The sequence below is a fragment of the Myxocyprinus asiaticus genome, chromosome 4, assembly GCF_019703515.2.
Source record: "Myxocyprinus asiaticus isolate MX2 ecotype Aquarium Trade chromosome 4, UBuf_Myxa_2, whole genome shotgun sequence".
NCBI classification, from domain to species: Eukaryota; Metazoa; Chordata; class Actinopteri; order Cypriniformes; family Catostomidae; genus Myxocyprinus; species Myxocyprinus asiaticus.
Window position 1 is genome coordinate 43,592,501 of NC_059347.1, and position 16,516 is coordinate 43,609,016.

At 37.5% G+C, this 16,516-nt stretch overlaps 3 protein-coding genes across 7 annotated transcripts in view; 2 read left to right on the forward strand and 1 right to left on the reverse strand.

Moving 5' to 3' along the window:
• Positions 1 to 3,707, forward strand: part of ccdc125 (coiled-coil domain containing 125) — a 9,414-nt gene extending 5,707 nt beyond the window's left edge. The window contains exons 6-12 of one of the 3 annotated variants that reach the window (XM_051696513.1): positions 720 to 805; positions 899 to 981; positions 1,068 to 1,180; positions 1,308 to 1,415; positions 1,562 to 1,715; positions 2,275 to 2,381; positions 2,472 to 3,703. In XM_051696513.1, the coding sequence (XP_051552473.1) occupies positions 720 to 805; positions 899 to 981; positions 1,068 to 1,180; positions 1,308 to 1,415; positions 1,562 to 1,715; positions 2,275 to 2,381; positions 2,472 to 2,744 (924 nt within the window). In that variant the 3' untranslated portion in view covers positions 2,745 to 3,703. Of the gene's footprint in view, positions 1 to 719; positions 806 to 898; positions 982 to 1,067; positions 1,181 to 1,307; positions 1,416 to 1,561; positions 1,716 to 2,274 lie in introns of all 3 variants that reach the window. The other 2 variants (XM_051696512.1, XM_051696511.1) reach the window with 2 other exon arrangements.
• A 687-nt stretch (positions 3,708 to 4,394) lies between these two features.
• On the forward strand, positions 4,395 to 7,569 carry LOC127440143 (protein FAM151B-like). Of its 2 annotated transcripts, XM_051696569.1 has the most exons (6): positions 4,395 to 4,572; positions 4,662 to 4,793; positions 4,949 to 5,108; positions 5,206 to 5,423; positions 6,130 to 6,265; positions 6,964 to 7,568. In XM_051696569.1, exons 1-6 carry the CDS (start codon positions 4,467 to 4,469, stop codon positions 7,112 to 7,114), a joined length of 903 nt encoding a protein of 300 aa, XP_051552529.1. In that variant the 5' UTR covers positions 4,395 to 4,466; the 3' UTR covers positions 7,115 to 7,568. The 2 variants fall into 2 exon arrangements, with proteins under 2 accessions (XP_051552529.1, XP_051552530.1); XM_051696570.1 differs by lacking the exon at positions 4,395 to 4,572 and having other exon boundaries at positions 4,675 to 4,806; positions 6,964 to 7,569.
• Positions 7,570 to 7,766: 197 nt separating this feature from the next.
• LOC127440142 (ankyrin repeat domain-containing protein 34B-like) lies at positions 7,767 to 16,197 on the reverse strand. 2 transcript variants are annotated; one of them, XM_051696567.1, is made up of 4 exons: positions 15,539 to 16,197; positions 13,729 to 13,839; positions 9,350 to 9,635; positions 7,767 to 9,275 (listed from the first exon to the last, which is right to left on the reverse strand). In XM_051696567.1, exons 3-4 carry the CDS (start codon positions 9,550 to 9,552, stop codon positions 7,829 to 7,831), a joined length of 1,650 nt encoding a protein of 549 aa, XP_051552527.1. In that variant the 5' UTR covers positions 9,553 to 9,635; positions 13,729 to 13,839; positions 15,539 to 16,197; the 3' UTR covers positions 7,767 to 7,828. The 2 variants fall into 2 exon arrangements, with proteins under 2 accessions (XP_051552527.1, XP_051552528.1); XM_051696568.1 differs by lacking the exons at positions 13,729 to 13,839; positions 15,539 to 16,197 and having other exon boundaries at positions 9,350 to 10,446.
• Positions 16,198 to 16,516: the final 319 nt, after the last annotated feature.

Below are 16,516 nucleotides of genomic sequence, written 5' to 3' on the forward strand. Positions count from 1 at the left end.
TTCTCATTTTTTGGAGAACTATTCCTTTAAACTTATTTGACATTATTTGTGGCATAATTTTATATACCATAAAAATGTATATTGACTTTGTCCCTCATTTTCTCAAAAAAATAAAAAGCATAAATCTGGCTAACAGTGAGTCACTTACAATGGAAGTGAATGGGCCAATCTGTAAACGTTAAAATACTCAATTTCAAAAGTACAGCTATGAGGTGTAACCATTATGCATGTCAATATGATTTAAGTGATAAAATTGCTTACTAACCTTTTCTGTGTAGTTATGTGCAATTTTAAAACTTTGTTGCCATGATGACAAATCACCATAAACCCTAAAATTACCATAAAAACGACGATTTAAACAACTTTACAGTTAAAATAATACACAAGTTTTGACAGAAGAATTAACGTAAGTGCTTTTATAAAATTATAAGCTTTACTTTTCTGCTTTCAAATCCTCCAAAAATTGGCCCCCATTTACTTCCATTGCAAGTGCCTTACTGTAACCCAGATTTTTGCTTTTTTAAAGAAATGGAGGGACGAGTCGAATTTTTTTTTATTGTGGTAATCATCATTATGCCACAAGTGCTGTCGAATGAGCCTAACTTGTATTGCACCTGGAATATTCCTTTAAAATATGTTTTTGAATTTCAAGAATATTCTGCCATGTGTTTATATTCCTGTAAATATGGTCTCATTGCTTTGAAATTGTTGCCACACAGGAGGTTAATGCTTTGCAGTGGGAGATAACCTTCAACCAGGTGCAGTTTAAGAATGTGGAAAACTCGTGGAGTTTGACGTATGAGAGGTATACCCAGTGTACATGCCAAATAAAGACTGTATTTGAGAGTTTTAAAAATGACTACAATGGTCTCATTTGTCCATGCTAATATCACTTCAGGGTGTTAGCAGAAAATGAAGCCCTAAAGAAAGCACTAGAGGAGAGAATGACACAGCATCGCAAGACAAGGGCAGAGAATGCATGTAAGTCAGATCGTATTTTCTCATTTTATCAATGACCCACTTTCTGGTTTGTTTCATTGCATGTTTTTGCATGTTTTATGTCTTAGCTTTGAGCCAGAAATGTCTGGAGCTCCTGTCCATGTTTAGTGCAAAGGAAAGGAGGGACTTTCAGAGGACCCAGCCTACCTGCAGCCTGGGAACAGATGGTTCAGCTCTAGAGGTAATGTTGATGAATCATATCTATTATGTTATAAATATGATATTACTTACTTATACCTTTGCACAACGCCTGTGTTAAAGAGCTCTTCTGTGGTATATAGCTTTCTTTCTGTCGTCTTATCATTTAGTTGGCTGTTTATGGGGCTTGCCAGTGTAACTCTAATGGAGGCGAGCCATGCCCTTGTGCTAGAAGTGCTGCTGCAAGTCGTAAACAAGTTCTTCAGCTCAAGCAAGAGGTACTCCTGTTTTATTTGTCAGTGCTTCTGTTTTGTTACCTTGTAAATATCCTCTCATAAACATGTACTAAAAACTATTATAGCACAGACTGTTCTCATTTGTCTGTAAGGGTCTTATAATAACACAACGTGTTTGCCCGCATTAGCTGGAACAGCAGCAGAAGAGGAAGGAGGAGGCTTATGTGATGATGGATGCTTTCCGCATCGCTTTTGAGCAGCAGCTAAGGAGAGTCAGTGAGAACGTGCTTCGTCAGGCTGAGACCGATAGACACCAGCCGCATGACCAAAGACATGAGCGAGGTAAAATGCTGCTTTTTTAAATGTGTAACGGTAGCCAGCTAGTACGTGATAGCTGTGCAGTGTGTAAACCTCACTGTCTTGGCCTTAAGAGATGCACTAGCGACTGAGGCAGAAAGCCATGGCTTTTCTAGCCTCCTTGCTAGTGCGTCCAACTCCTGTGCCAGGGATCGCTGGTTCGAATCCCGCTCGGGGCGGGATGAGTAGGACATATGAATGAAAAAGACAATCATGTAGCGTAACGTATTTAAAGGGTTAGTTCATCCAAAAATTCAAATTATGTTATCATTTACTCACCCTCATGACGTTCCAACCCCAGATGACTTTCTTTCTTCTGTGGAACACAAGAGGAATGAAGAATGTCTTTTGTTTTTCACGGAAGAAAGAAAATCAAACAGGTTTAGAACAAAATTAGGGTGAGTAAATGATGACAGAATTGTCATTTTTGGTTGAACTATTCCTCTAACATTCATTACAGATCATTACTGCAGTTTAGTTTACACATGATACTAATAAACTGATACAAAAAAATAAATAAATTGCAATTTCAATTTTTTTAAAGGGAAGCAAGGTTCGCTCAGTGACAGACTGAAAAAAATTCTGCCTGCTGCAAGGGAAGGCAAGATACCCACCGACTCCAAAGAAACACTGAACATGGTGCTCGATCTGGTCAGTATACTATTTATAGTCCTGTCTCTATTTTCCTTCAGATTAAATTTTTTGTTCAGTTCACTGTTTTGGTTGTCCTCCATCTTTCAGTTAAATGACAAAGAGGAGGCCTTGGCACATCAGAGGAAGGTGAGCTACATGTTGGCCCGAAACACTGAAGACTTGGAAAAACGTCTACAGATGCAGTTAGATGAGCTGGGCCTTTCACACAAAGACACTAACACAAATATAGAGGCTTCTGAAAAGAGTGATTGGAGCAGAGAAAGAGACTGCAGATGCTCTACAGATAGCTGTGGATCACAACATTTCACCGTTCCTGAGAACCTTGCAGCTGATGCTGAGCAAAGCTCAAAACCAAACTGACTATTATCTGACATAAAAGAAGCTAAGCCTGATAATAAAGATGTTTAAAGGATTGTAAACACTATAACGTTCCATGTTGTTTTAATTAAAGTGAAATGAGTGCACCTTCTTCAAATTAAGTGGGTAGTATGGTTTGTTTTAGAACTGTCAAACGTTTGGACACACCTGAATATACTCTTCTCTTCTCCAACATAACTCTAAGTGACATTTAATGTTAGATGGACAAAACACTATGTAATACGATGAGAAAATGTATTATTACCTACCTTTTCTTCGGCGTACATCATCTGGTCGACCGTTAAAGATTAAAATTCAAAACTGGCGCATGCGCAGGCAGTACTCTGATTCTCTGTGTGAGAAAGATTTATCTTCTTTGGGTTAAAGGGATAGTTCACCCTTTAAATCAAAATTCTCTCATCATTTACTCACCCTCATGCCATCCCAGATATGTATGACTTTCTTTCTTCTGCTGAACACAAACAAAAGATTTTTAGAAAAATATCTCAGCTCTGCTGGTCCATACAATGCAAGTGAATGGTGATCAGAACTCAGAACATCTGGGGTGGCATAAATGATGAGAGAATTTACATTTTTGGGTGATTCTTGATGCTCTTTTAAATTCTTAAAATTAGTTTTTCAGACAAATATATATTGTGCCTATTTATTAAAGTCTTCACAAAACAAAAACATTTATTAAAAATATATAGATTTTTTAATGGATGAGTTGGACCAGAAGGAAGGAAAAGCAGCCAACAAATACCCAGCATACATGTATACATGTTTTGGATAATTCATGAATCTGGTTGAGAAAATGTGTACAGAACTCTAATATCTGGGCAAATGGCAGCTACTCTGAAGAATCTAAAAGCTATTTCCTTTTTTTTTTTTTTTTTTTTTTTTGGTCGTTGCATAATTCACATAATTTTGCTTGTGTTAGTTTTTATTTTAATGTGATATTTCTTTATTTGTTTATATTTATTTATTAAATAAACATAAAATACTTAAATACAGTACATATGTCTTTTCAAATATAATTTTTAATATTTGTAGATTTTTGTTTGTTTTATTTATTGATTTATTTTACATTTATTTAGTAAAAATATAAAATAATAAACAATATGATTAAATTTTATTGAAATATAAACATTAAAATATAATTAAAATATTGTTTTATTTTATTTTACTTTATTATTTAATATGAGTTTTGTGTGAGTTATTATGTTATGTTTTTTATTAAATAAATATAAAATGAAAGAAAAATAAAAACATTAAACTCAAATTTGAAATTATATTATATTTTTTATATAATTATTTTTGTATTTAGCATTTTATTGTTTATTATGAGTTAATGAGATATTTTATATTTTTATTAAATAAATGTAAATAATAAATAAAACAAACGAAAATCTACAAATATTTGTATTTAATATTTATTATAGAATTCTATGTATTATATTTATTATTTAATATGAGTTTTATATTATTTTAAGTATTAAAAGTAGGATTAACAAAGAAAATGTAGGGATATCCTTTCTTTCTTTCTTTCTTTCTTTCTTTTTTTTTCTTTTTTTACTGAAAATGTATTCTACATGTGCGATTTGCAGCGGACAGGCAGGCACTGAATAACTACATATCCCAGAATGCATCATGTCGTAGATTGTGTGGTTATCTGTAGCAATGTAAATGTCATGGTGGCAAGAATATAGAATATTATAATAATACATGGGTATAATTAAACATAAATTGTACCGCTCCGTTCTGTGTGCTGCAGTTATCGCATCTTTGGTTGTTTGCTACCTCAAATTGCAGTCGCTGTCGAACTCCACAGGTAAGAAAGCTAGCTTGCTAGCTTGACAGACTGATACATTTTAATGTCAATTTTAGTCCATATTGAAAGAATGTGCTTGTGTTGTTTAGCCGTAGGATCAATGAGTGAACACACACTAGAATATTTCTTCAACAAAGCGACGATACAAAGTAAAGATGCTGCTGATATTGTGTGGTATCATGCAGCAAACAGCAAGAGCAAACTTACAGAGGCCCTTCGGGGTAAGTATGCAAAGTATGAAGACTTCTTACTTTTATTTACTTTTTTCCTTCTCAGATTACTTGTTTCTAGGTTTTTATCATGACCACATCACGATAAAAGATCCTGTGTGTAATGAATGTCAATATTGATTGTGTGCCCTCCGTTCTTCATTGAGGTTCTGCACAGATGATTGAAGCAGATGTTCTTCTCAGGGGTCTGGATCCAAAAGAGCCGATTATGGCACATCCACCTGAAAATGACAGTGATATATCCCTGCAGGACTGGCTAAAAGAGGTTGTGAAATCAGATAAAGGCATAAAATTAGACTTCAAAAGGTTTGTTTGGCTTTAGGACAGTATGTGTATGTCCCCATACTGTCCCTCTAATATGTGATTAGTGAATGACAGATCAACTTGTCATTTTGATTCACAGTCTTGAAGCTGTCTCCCCGTCCATGATTCTACTTGAAGAGGTCCGGGATCATCTGCAGGGACCCATGTGGATCAACGCTGACATTCTTCCTGGCCCTGGTGGCAAAGCCCCCCCTCTGGACCCTCAGGCTTTTCTACAGGAAGTCTCACTCAGTTCAGAAAATGATGTTTTGTCTTTGGGTTGGACCACTGGATGGGATGCAGATGTTGACAACCCTGGTTAGAAGAGTAATTGTTACGACACATAGTGTGAAGACAATTATTATTATTATTTTTTTGTAGTGCCACAGCAAGTCAATAATGTGACAGACAGTGAACTGCAAAATCCACTAGTGAAAATGCTTCTATGTTGATATGTTTTTTTTAATTGAATACAAATATTTTCATTACAAATAATATTATCAGCATATCAATTTAAGTAAAAGGTTGAACAACATTAACTTCAGAATTTCAAGTATTTGGTAGGTCCCATTTTTGAAAGCATGCACTTGAGCTGGCATGGACTCCAAAAGGTGTTGTAAATTTTTCATCTTTTCACTAAGAAAGTAAGCAAATGTGTAACATTGACCATGTTATTTCTTTAATCATGCTGGGATAACATGGATCTTTAGAGTTTGAACAGCTTTTGGAGTTCATGCCAGTTTAAGTGTATGCTGACATTAAAGCAAAACAAGCACATACCAAATACTAAGACATTTTTAAATCCATGTACATTTCTTAAAATATATATATCTTTTGTAATGATATCTTTTGTAATGAATTATAAAAGAGAAGCATTTTGGAGCATGTTTAGTAGTGGACTGTTCGACCCCACTGTGCTGTATAAACTGTACACAATCTAGTGTTTCCAGAAAAATAAAAAATATATTTGTGGGAACATTTGATATGCCAGATTCACCACAATTTGCAAGCTTGTTTGTTTTAGGCTACAGCTGGGAGATGGTTCATCAAATGGAAGAATTATGCAGATCCCTAATGCAACCAGTCACATTCCCAGTCCGAGCAGCCCTCCTTCCTGTGTCCTTCCCACAGCTTCAGTGGCTTTTAGAACAGTCAGACCGGTGAGACTCTGTTTTCTTCTAATGTATCCAACAAATCTGTTCCTTAATCATTCTATTTAAATGTATGTCCATATTTACTATTATAGAGGCTATTAAGACACATATCTATGTGAAGGAGTTTTTTGATTACCTGGGTGATTGATTTATGTTATATAAGCAAGGAGAGAATCACATTCATTCCAATGCTTTTGTAATTCTTCGCCAGATAATTAGGATCTGGCTCTACTCTCGCACTCTGTGCTTGTTCTGAAGGACAGGTGTAGCATTATTAAAGGAAATGTAATGAAGGTTTAATCCTCTTCTACAGAGACGTTGCACTTCAGTAGTCCTCTCCTGCTCTCAAATAATTTTTTGAGGGTGACTGCAAGTTAATGTTCTCAATCATTCTGAACATATGAAGGAGAATGATGGTCTTTTCTCTATGTAACGCACTGTGGAGAAGCATAGATAGAAAGATTCCCTTAAAATTAAAATGTGGTTAGTGCTGTGGATTATTTGCCATTTTTCATATTCAGATACCAGAGTTTAATAGGATAATTCATACATAAGATGAATACCAAAGATTTTTAATCACTGACATACGTATATGTTGTGGTGGTGGTGGTTGTGTTCTGCTTTAATGCCAGCCCAGTCAATGAGGTGTTTTAACTTTATTTTAAACTTTTTCTAAATGTAATCTTGTCTTCTTTCTCTCTCAGATACAGCCTTACTGTATGGACAGGCAAGAATGATGTTCTTAAAGTGGAGGATCTGTTGCCCTACAGGCAAAACTGCAGCAAAACCAGGATCTACTATGATCTGTTAGAATCACAGATGACACAGTTTAGAGGACTGCCTGGCTACTCCTAAATGAAAAGCAATTATTGAAATTTACTTTGAAATGTTAACAGACTAAACACGTACACACGTTGACATGTGAATACATCCTTTGTACTGTATATTTTAGACTTGAGGCTTAAATGTAATGTACGTTTTTTTGGTTGTCTCAAGCCTAATTAACTCTAATGTATAAAGGGACAAAAACATAAATCCGAGAGAAATGCTATATTTTTGTAATCTACATTTGCATTTTGTACATTTGAATTTTGTCATCACAAATGCATAAAATAGAATAAATGTTATGCTTATAATAACACACAAAAATGGAAAGTTTTGTCCTGTTATGTTAGACATTTCAGTTTACATAGTCAATGGGTGAATACAAGTCACTTTATGTAGATACAAAGACATTACAGACATGAATCAAGTTTAGAGAGCAAGAAGTACCTTGAACAGCAGCAGAGTTTCAGTATTCTTATTCAGTGCACAAAAGATTGAGAGCACAAGTAACAGCAGTAAAGTGCAGTAAATTTATAATGGTGAAATTGAACATATATTCCCATTGTCCTGTTTGAAAAGTGCATTTAGGGCAGTACTTGAGATATTTGTTATTATTCCTGTTTAAATCTAATATTTATCCTGTTCAGATTTCAGACTCTGTCTTAATGATCAAATGTGTCCCTTTTATGACAATAGAATGTCTCTTTATATTTCTATATTTACCATAACCTTCTTCTGTGTTCTTTACTGTCCAAAGATCTCCTCAAAGTTGACCAGCTGCTTGATCTGCTCAGTTTGCATGGAGTGTCGTCTTAGCAGAGTCGTCTTGTTCTTGTGGTCTCTGGGATGGATCGGGGCACAGGGCACATAATGCCTTGATGCTGGAACAGTCTGTGCTGTTCCTACCACAGGTTTACTTCCACTGTTAAGGCTGATACTGGTATTGACTTTTATATCTGGTATGGGTGCATGTGGATTGAGAGGTGGAAGATAACCGGGCCTGGTTTGTGAAATATGGTCAAGGAGAAGGGCTCCAGATCCCCTCCGTTCCAGCATTGCGGGACTCCTCCTCTGGACAAGACTCTCCAAAGACTCTCTGGATCCAGAGAGCGTGGAGGAACGGCTGGTGACAAGCTTGCGTTTCTCTGTTCCCCCAATTCCTTCTCCAGCCTTCCCATGGTCTTCAGAGGGTTGGCTCCCAAATTGAGGCAACTGAGAGTCAGAGCTGTAGTGGTCCATTCCAATGTTGCGGCGGCGGACCACGTTGCAGAGGCTTGAAACAGCCAAATTGGGAAGACAGTTTGAGTCTCTGTCCACAGAGGCAGTGTCTGAAATGGATGCCTGCTTGAGATTCTGCTGCGAGGAGTGTGGTAGTAACTCACCATCATAGGACATTTTTCTATACAGCCATTTCTGGTATTTTGTTAGTTCTCTTTCACTCTCAGGAGCTTTCTCTAAGGCTCTAAGCAGACCAGTAGGGTCTTTGACATCAATGCTTTGATGCCGAGCAACCATTGTTCTCTGTAGAGGTGGACAACCATTGTATCCAAAAGAGAGCTCCTCTCCAGGGGTGATATCCAGAAGCTCCTCTGTCATGGATGAGGACTCGCTTTGCTGTAGGAGCACAGATGGAAGTATCTTTAGCCAGGGCTCTGAGTGGAGCCTCTGTAGATGCAGCAACTTAGCCACACTAGCTGCCTGCAAAGGGCTTGAATCTTGAGTTGGTGATCCTGGCTTAGATGCAGACAGTGTTGAAGTGGAGCCCAGACTCTCAGACTGGTTGTTGGTTGGTGGCAAAATATGAGGTGTACAGATTTTAATTTCAGATGGGGACATATATGATGCAGGGGCACAGTGCAATCGGTCCTCAAGATTTGGAGGAGGAGGTACGTTCAGATACTGCTTGGTCATTTGTCTACCTGAGGGTAGTTTATCTGTTGTAATGATGATGACTTCCTTGCCTTTGGCCTTGCAGGCATCCAGTAGTACTCTTAGTGCATCCTTATCTCCAGCATTAACTGCGTAGACCAGAGCAGAGGATCCAGTGTGGTCCTCCAAACTTGGGTCTGCTCCACTGGAGAGCAGAAGGGACAGCACATCTTCCCCTGCCCTGTCTATGCAGGCATGCATTAGGGCTGTTTTACCAGACTTGTCCTGAATGTTGGGGTCTGCACCATTTTCAAGAAGATACCTGTTAAGAAGATTTAGTACTTAGAATGTGCACATCAAGTTTCATGGCACTTCTAGAACTTAAAAGAGACCCACCTGATCATCTTGGGTTTTGGCACACTCTGAGTATCAGCATGGTGGCTCTTGCAGGCCACCATCAGTGGTGTTTCTCCTCTCTCATTGCTCTCATTAATGTAAGCCCCACCTTCCAGAAGCAGGCGTGTCAGCCTCAGGCGGCACAGATATACAGCTTTAAGCAAGGAGTTTCCGTCCGTCCGCAGCTCTGTTGAGTCCTCCATTATTGTATGGTCTGATGGTTGAGGCTACGACTGGCTCAGTAGATCATAGGTCTTTCAAATTTAGCTGATTTCTTGCTTGACTTCTGTTGGGCAGAATAGGAGAGCAGACAAATAGCTCAGGAACTCAAGGTTTTTGCTTAAGTGTCTGCCTTTGTTTCTTATTTGATTCATTCGCATCAAAGCAAACCCGATGTCTATTTGAGATTGAAATATTCCCTCCCTCCTTGCCACAAAAGAATATGTAAGAGAGGCTTCCTACTATTATCTAGTGTCGTTCTCTTTTTCACAGTGGTAGACACTAATATGAAGATGTTTATAATGACTGTGTAGGTGGTATGTCTAGGTGGTACTTGAAGATGCAAGAAAAAAAAAGAAGAGTTTTCTAATCCATATTACATGAGATTAATTATTTCCCTTTTATATTCTTTTTTAGAGTATTTCAGTTCTCAACATGCCTAATGATACTGTATGCAATAATGCAACATACTTAGTCTCCATATACTTTCAAAACTGCAGGTTCGAGTGATGCCACAGTGCAGCCAACATGAAAAGTGTTTTTCAATAGGTTGTAATTCAGTAGGTTGAGGCAATCTGTATTTGCTTCTTTGAATGATGGCATTCTTATTCAGTCTATTGTGCATGTGGCCTTGTTCTCTCAACTCTGAGCGCAGTCGCAATGCACTCACTATTTAACAAAGAGACAGAAAGAGACTGTCTCAGTAAGATTTATAAATGTGAATTCACTGCAGTTGAGGTAAGATGAGTAAGAGTATGAATCTTTTTGTGTCCTCAAACAAAAATAAATGGATGACAACCTTGGCTGACATTCTTGCAGTTAGCTGTTCTGAGAAGTGGAGGCTGCATGTAACAATGCTAAATAAGAGAATGTGTCAGCAGCACCGGGGATAAACACTTTCTTTGAAAAATTCTTAGTGCAATGCATATACAGGACATTACCTTTGTTCCTTTTTTCAGTATTTAATTGGTTTCGATAATAGCTTTAATTAGTGTCTGTTGCCTGTACTTAGCAATAGCTCACTCAGCTTTCTCCAAGTGTCATGTTTTTCATGCTATTAAAGCACTTCTTTCTGACAGTTTGGCTTTTCAAATCAAATAGTGTAGGCAGACTAAAGTCTTGATTGGTGCAGTACAAGCACACTGCCTGGTGCCTGCAGGACATCTCAGTTCAAGCTGCTAATTCCTACAGCTCCCTGGGCTGGCATTTAAAACCGCAGCTTTGTGTGCCATACCCCTAGTCTTCAATCGCCCTTGGGAATAGAGAGAATTTTTAATGACAGTCCTCTCTCTCTCTCTGTCACAGGCTCGTGTTAAAAAGCATGGGGCAAATGAGGCCTCAAAACAGATGAGTATGGCGACTGTTGCAACAGCAGCATTGAAGTGGAGCACAAAACGGGCCACTTCACGCACCTGTATGCATCTGTGATTCATGCCAGATCACGCAATACTTAATTTTCCTCACAAATGGTGGGCTGGTTTTATTCCCCTCTCAAAACGCCTGCGGGGAAAATGTAAACCCACTCTCTGTGACATACAATGATAAATGAATAAGAATAGTTTTTGTGTCTAGATTAATGAGGGTGATGAAAGCTTCCTCATTTTGCCAGGATGGTTCTGCTTTTTAGTGTTATCAGGAGAATAAATTACAAGCTTTCCTAGCTGACATGAAGGTACATTTCCAGTTCAAAGGCATACAATATATATTAAACTGTGCAACAGTATTGACAAAACTTTACATGAAAAGGTAACACAAGTAATTCTTTTGCAAATGAATGTTTTCCATGGTGGAATTATAAAGTATATAATATTTTATAAGTATAAAATATTTTTGCAGAGCCATTAAGGAAAAACCTCTGTATTTTTATTTGAAGAGATAGTACTTGGAGTAAAGTGCTTATAATCATATTTCAGCAGATGAATGAAGGCAAGGTCAAATCTTATGGAAAGCTCCATCCACTCATGTAGTCTCGCATATATACACATCAAACGTCCAACAGCTTCATATCTAAGCAGTCTGCAAAAAGAAACAACTTATTGCATTATAGATTTTAACTCATTCATTTATCACACAAAAAGTTAAATGAAATATATTCCAACTACAATATCTTCACAAGGACAGCGCATGGAAAAGTTAAGTGTACTTAAAAGATATCTATAAAAAGTATGTATATTTCTAAAGGAGGTCAAATTTATAGCTTGTAAATAGGTCCTTACCTCTAATAAACCAGTCAATGCTCTAATTTTCCATTAGCTTGCTCCACTGGCATGTAATTTTTTTGTAAATAGATAAGTAATCCAATGGTGAGACTGAAGCTGGAGTTCAATTCGAAAGACAAACAGAGGTGCTTGAAGTGAGAGGCGAACATGTGGAGATGTGCGCTGGCTGAGAACGAATGCAAGAGAGGGACAAACAGAAGAGAGACAGAGAGAACAGGTGCCTCTGCTCTCAGGTCTGGAAACAAGCTACTACTGACTCTCACCACACACCAAGTCCCTGTGTATCAGAAGGACAGTTGAGCTTAACAAGATCTCCTCAAGAGCAAGGTGACGTTAGTCTGTGCACATTCAGCGTCACTAAGCAATCTGTCCATTATTCTCACATTGCGGAAGCAAGTTATTGAGCTCATATGTTCAGGTTGTGCGCAGCTTTTCATTTGTTCCTAACTCTGATGTCAACGTTCTCGCATGATAACGACTCCTATGGTGCAGTTACATCATTATGACACAACTGTCTCGCCTTTGAGGCAGCAGTTCAGCCTCTGGGGGTAGTTCAAGGTGAGTGTGTTTATCAGTTTGAGTCAGTCACTATAGACAAAACCGCAATAAACGAATGGAATTGAATGAAAGGCTAATAATAAGATGCCTAATGAGGGGGGAAACAAAGGTAAATGTCAATATTTAGCACAAGAAACGTGTGTATAGTCTTAAGCAGCCTTCTTTTGTTCTCCTTTATCTTATGATCTGAAATGGTACTCCATAACTTGCATACAATAATGAAGTGTGAACATGCAAAGCTCAAGGTACTTCCCTGACAACAAATTTGTTCCCTGACAACAAATTTTTGTGCTACTTAAGGTGCAGGTGGTGAGTAATTGGAATTCCAGTCATTTATTTCAGCCTGGCGGTAAACATTTGTAGTACATAAAGCTGACATACCTGAAACCATTCAGCTCAAAAAGGTTGTGCCTGATTGCAGCATTTAATTTTTTTTTTTAATAACCACAGTGGAGTTTGTGTGGGTGAGATTGAAAGTGCAACAATGTTGTCATCCTTCCCAAAACTATACGAAACCCTTTGTCAATCCGCCAGTCTGAAGACAAAACACAACATCCATATTCATGAGAGAGCAAGATCTTGGGGCTGGTTTATCAGCAGACACTTCAGTTGCTATTGGATATGGAGATGAGCTGGTTGTGTTTTTCAGCTAGCGAGATGAGGAATAATGAAGTGGATAGCTGATGTGGGAAAGACTATTTATTGGGATCAAAACTAATTTCTGAATATTGTAAATGATAACCAAGGGACAAAAACTGATATAAACATGTTTAGAAGTAGTTTGTCCAAGTAGTGAGCACCCATGCTCTGCCATGTTGAGCTGTCGTACTTGTGGGAGAGACGGTTCAAGTCCAGACATGTTCTCATATCTTTCCTCCTCTCCTCCTGGCTTATTTACTAAATAAAAACTGTTTTATATCAAAAGGGATTGTTCACCCAAAAATGAAAATTCATACCACATACTCACTCTCCTGCTGTACCAAACCCCTATGACTTTCTACCTTATGTAAAACACAAAGGCAGATGACAGGCAGAATGTTAGCCTTTGTTTTTTAACATACAATGACATTGAATGGAGACTGTGGCTAACATTCTACCAAACATCGCCTTTTATGTTCCACTGAAGAAAGCAAGTCATGTGGGTTTGGAACATGAGGGTGAGTAAATGATGACAGAATTTTCATTTTTGGGTGAACAATTTTCATTTTACATTTTGGCTTTTACCACTTGGATCGGTAGGAAAGTGGAGAGGTAACATGAAACAATTGGGAGAAGGATGAGATAAGGAAATTTTACAAGCCAGATTCCAACAGGTCTCCCATAAAAGAGCAACCATGCAAAGTGTCAGAGCACATGCACTACCCGTGAGGACATGTCTCTGACCTTAAAATCACACCTATAAGCTCTTCTTCTTAGTGGTCAGTGCTCTCATACACTTCAAAAATATACTGAACACCATTCTCCTCCTGCAACCCTGTGGGTACACCTGGGAACCTGACCAGAAGAAAGCAATAAAGGGAGACAAGAAGGAACAATAAGTCACTCTTATCACATCAGGGCTGATTTTACAATATAGTATGAGTATGACTCTTTCATGCACTAATTGCAAGTATAAGGAAGACAACTAGAAATACAAAACGCAATACATAAAACTCTCACTTAGACAATCATAACACAAAGTCTTTCACTTTGTGTCTATTTTGAGGACTGTACTGTAATTCAGGGTTCCCACTCTTTTCAAGGCACAATTTAAATCAAGCTTTTATTTTGATGTTTCTTTGCGTTTTTGATGGAAGTTTCTCACCTCCGGATAAGCAGTTTGCTACATGGCCCAGTGTGATTATTATACCCCAAAAAGCTGTGATTTAATTAAATAAAAATATAGTCTGTATGTGCTGCATGCTTCGGGGCGCTCTGCTCAGCTTCACACGTTCATTTTGAAGCTCGCAGCACATGCAGATGATATATTTATTTAATTAAACTGCAGCCTTTTGCGGTTTAATAATCACACATGGATATATTTCAAGATTTTAATTCAAACATTAATTTTCATCCCAAATATGTCAAATTCCAAGACATTCCGCATTTTATAGCTAATGTACTTTTTATGACTGGATTCAGTGATTCTATCCATGTTTTCAGAATCGGGGAAATCATAGGGACCTACATGTGTTAACGGTGGTATAAACAGACTCTGACCTTTGAATTATTGAACATTTATTTACATACCGAAGCGTAAAGGCCGCATCACCATACTACCTCCTCAGGGTGTGAATTCATTTTCAAAAAATCTGTGGTCTGACCACCGTCGTTGTCTAAAGTTAGCAACTCAAATGTTTTTCTAGTTAACACTACAGCAATGTTGGAACTAATAAAATGTGTGCTAGATCAATACTTGTACATGTAACAAAAACCTGGTCAGTGACACAATCAAACAGTTTTATTATACTAAAATATTTTCCAGGACAAATAATTATTCTCCAGGACATTTAGGTATTTTTCCAATTTTCCATGACTGGAAAACTGCATTGCAAAATTCCAGGTTTTCCAGGATTCCCAGGACACGTGGGAACCCCGGTATATGCTTTGGCAATATTATAAATGGTGACAATCAACTCAACTCATCCGCTTTGGACTGGTCTAGATAAATGTAGACCATCTTAAAGTGATATATCTGAGCAAACAAATAACATAATATTAAACACAAACAACAAAATATACAACTTTGTTACTCTTTGTCGGATGAAGTAGCTGATGAAACCTGTAATAACAGTCTGTGTGCATTTAACTACTCTTTAAATGCTTACTGTGTGCCTGAGAGATGTGACATTTTGTGCACGCCGCCATTGATGCAAGATGCTACTTTTACATGACAAGAGGGATACTTTATTCTCTCTGTATATACACAATACGGCATGTCTCTTCCTGTGCCAATAAATCAATTAATGCCACTTTACTCAAGGTTAAACTGAGTATACTACTAAACAAATGTAAAAAAGTTGTATCTGTTAAAGGAAAATGCTTTAAAACAATGCTCTTATTTTTGTTTTTTTATGTTTGACGATTAACTGGCATTGTAATGTTGTTCCTATGAATTAGGTTGATGCCATCTATACATGCTAGTATTGGAACTTAATGATTATATGACTATGGCTCCCCAGTTAAGTACGCAAACAGCGGTATGAGCACTCACTTGGGCAGGAGCTTGTATTTATCCATATTGATATCAGGAATAAATGTGTCACAGTCAAAATGCTTGAGGACCCGTGTAACAAAAAGACGCCTGGGACCCGAGCTCTCCATCACCTCCTGCAGAGTACAGCATATCACACACACAAAACAAATATAATTTGTGGTTATGTTGTACAAGATATCAAGTGACTGATCTGTAAGTAGAGTATGAGGGAAGGGAGGTTTTTGTACCATTAGCCTTGAGGCAGTTTCCATAACAACAGATTGTTATACAGAGAAAGGCAGATCAGAATTACGCTGTGCTATAGCTGACATATAATTCAAGAATAGGTGGGTACTAGTGTGTGTGTGTGTGTGTATAATATTATCTTAACATAAGACATAAATAAATTGCAAATGGTAATGTTTGAAATTAGGAGAAATCTGTTGCATGATAGGAAAACTGAAGGCATTCAGAACTCTCTTCATCAGTCTCAAAAACATTATTCAAAATTAATGTAATAAAATGTGATATAGCACGCATCAAAGGGATAGTTCACCCAAAACAGAAAATACCAGATGTGCATGACTTTCTTTCACAAACAGATTTTTAGAAGAATATATCAGCTCTGTTGGTCCTCACAATGCAAGTGAATGGTGACCAGAACTCAGAAGGTCAAATAAAGGCAGCATAAAAGTAATCCATATGACTCTAGTGGTTAAATCCATATCCATGTGCGGTGATATGATAGGTGTGGGTGAAAAACAGATCAATATTTAAGTCCTTTTGACTTCAAATTCAGCCACCTACTGGTTGGGGCTGGTCAAAGGTGGAGATTTATAGTAAAAAAGGACATAAATATTAATCTGTTTCTCACCCACACCTATCATATTGCTTCAGAAGACATGGATTTAACCACTGGAGTCATATGGATTACTTTTATGCTGCCTTTATGTCCTTTTTTGACCTTCTGAGTTCTGGTCACCATTCACTTGCATT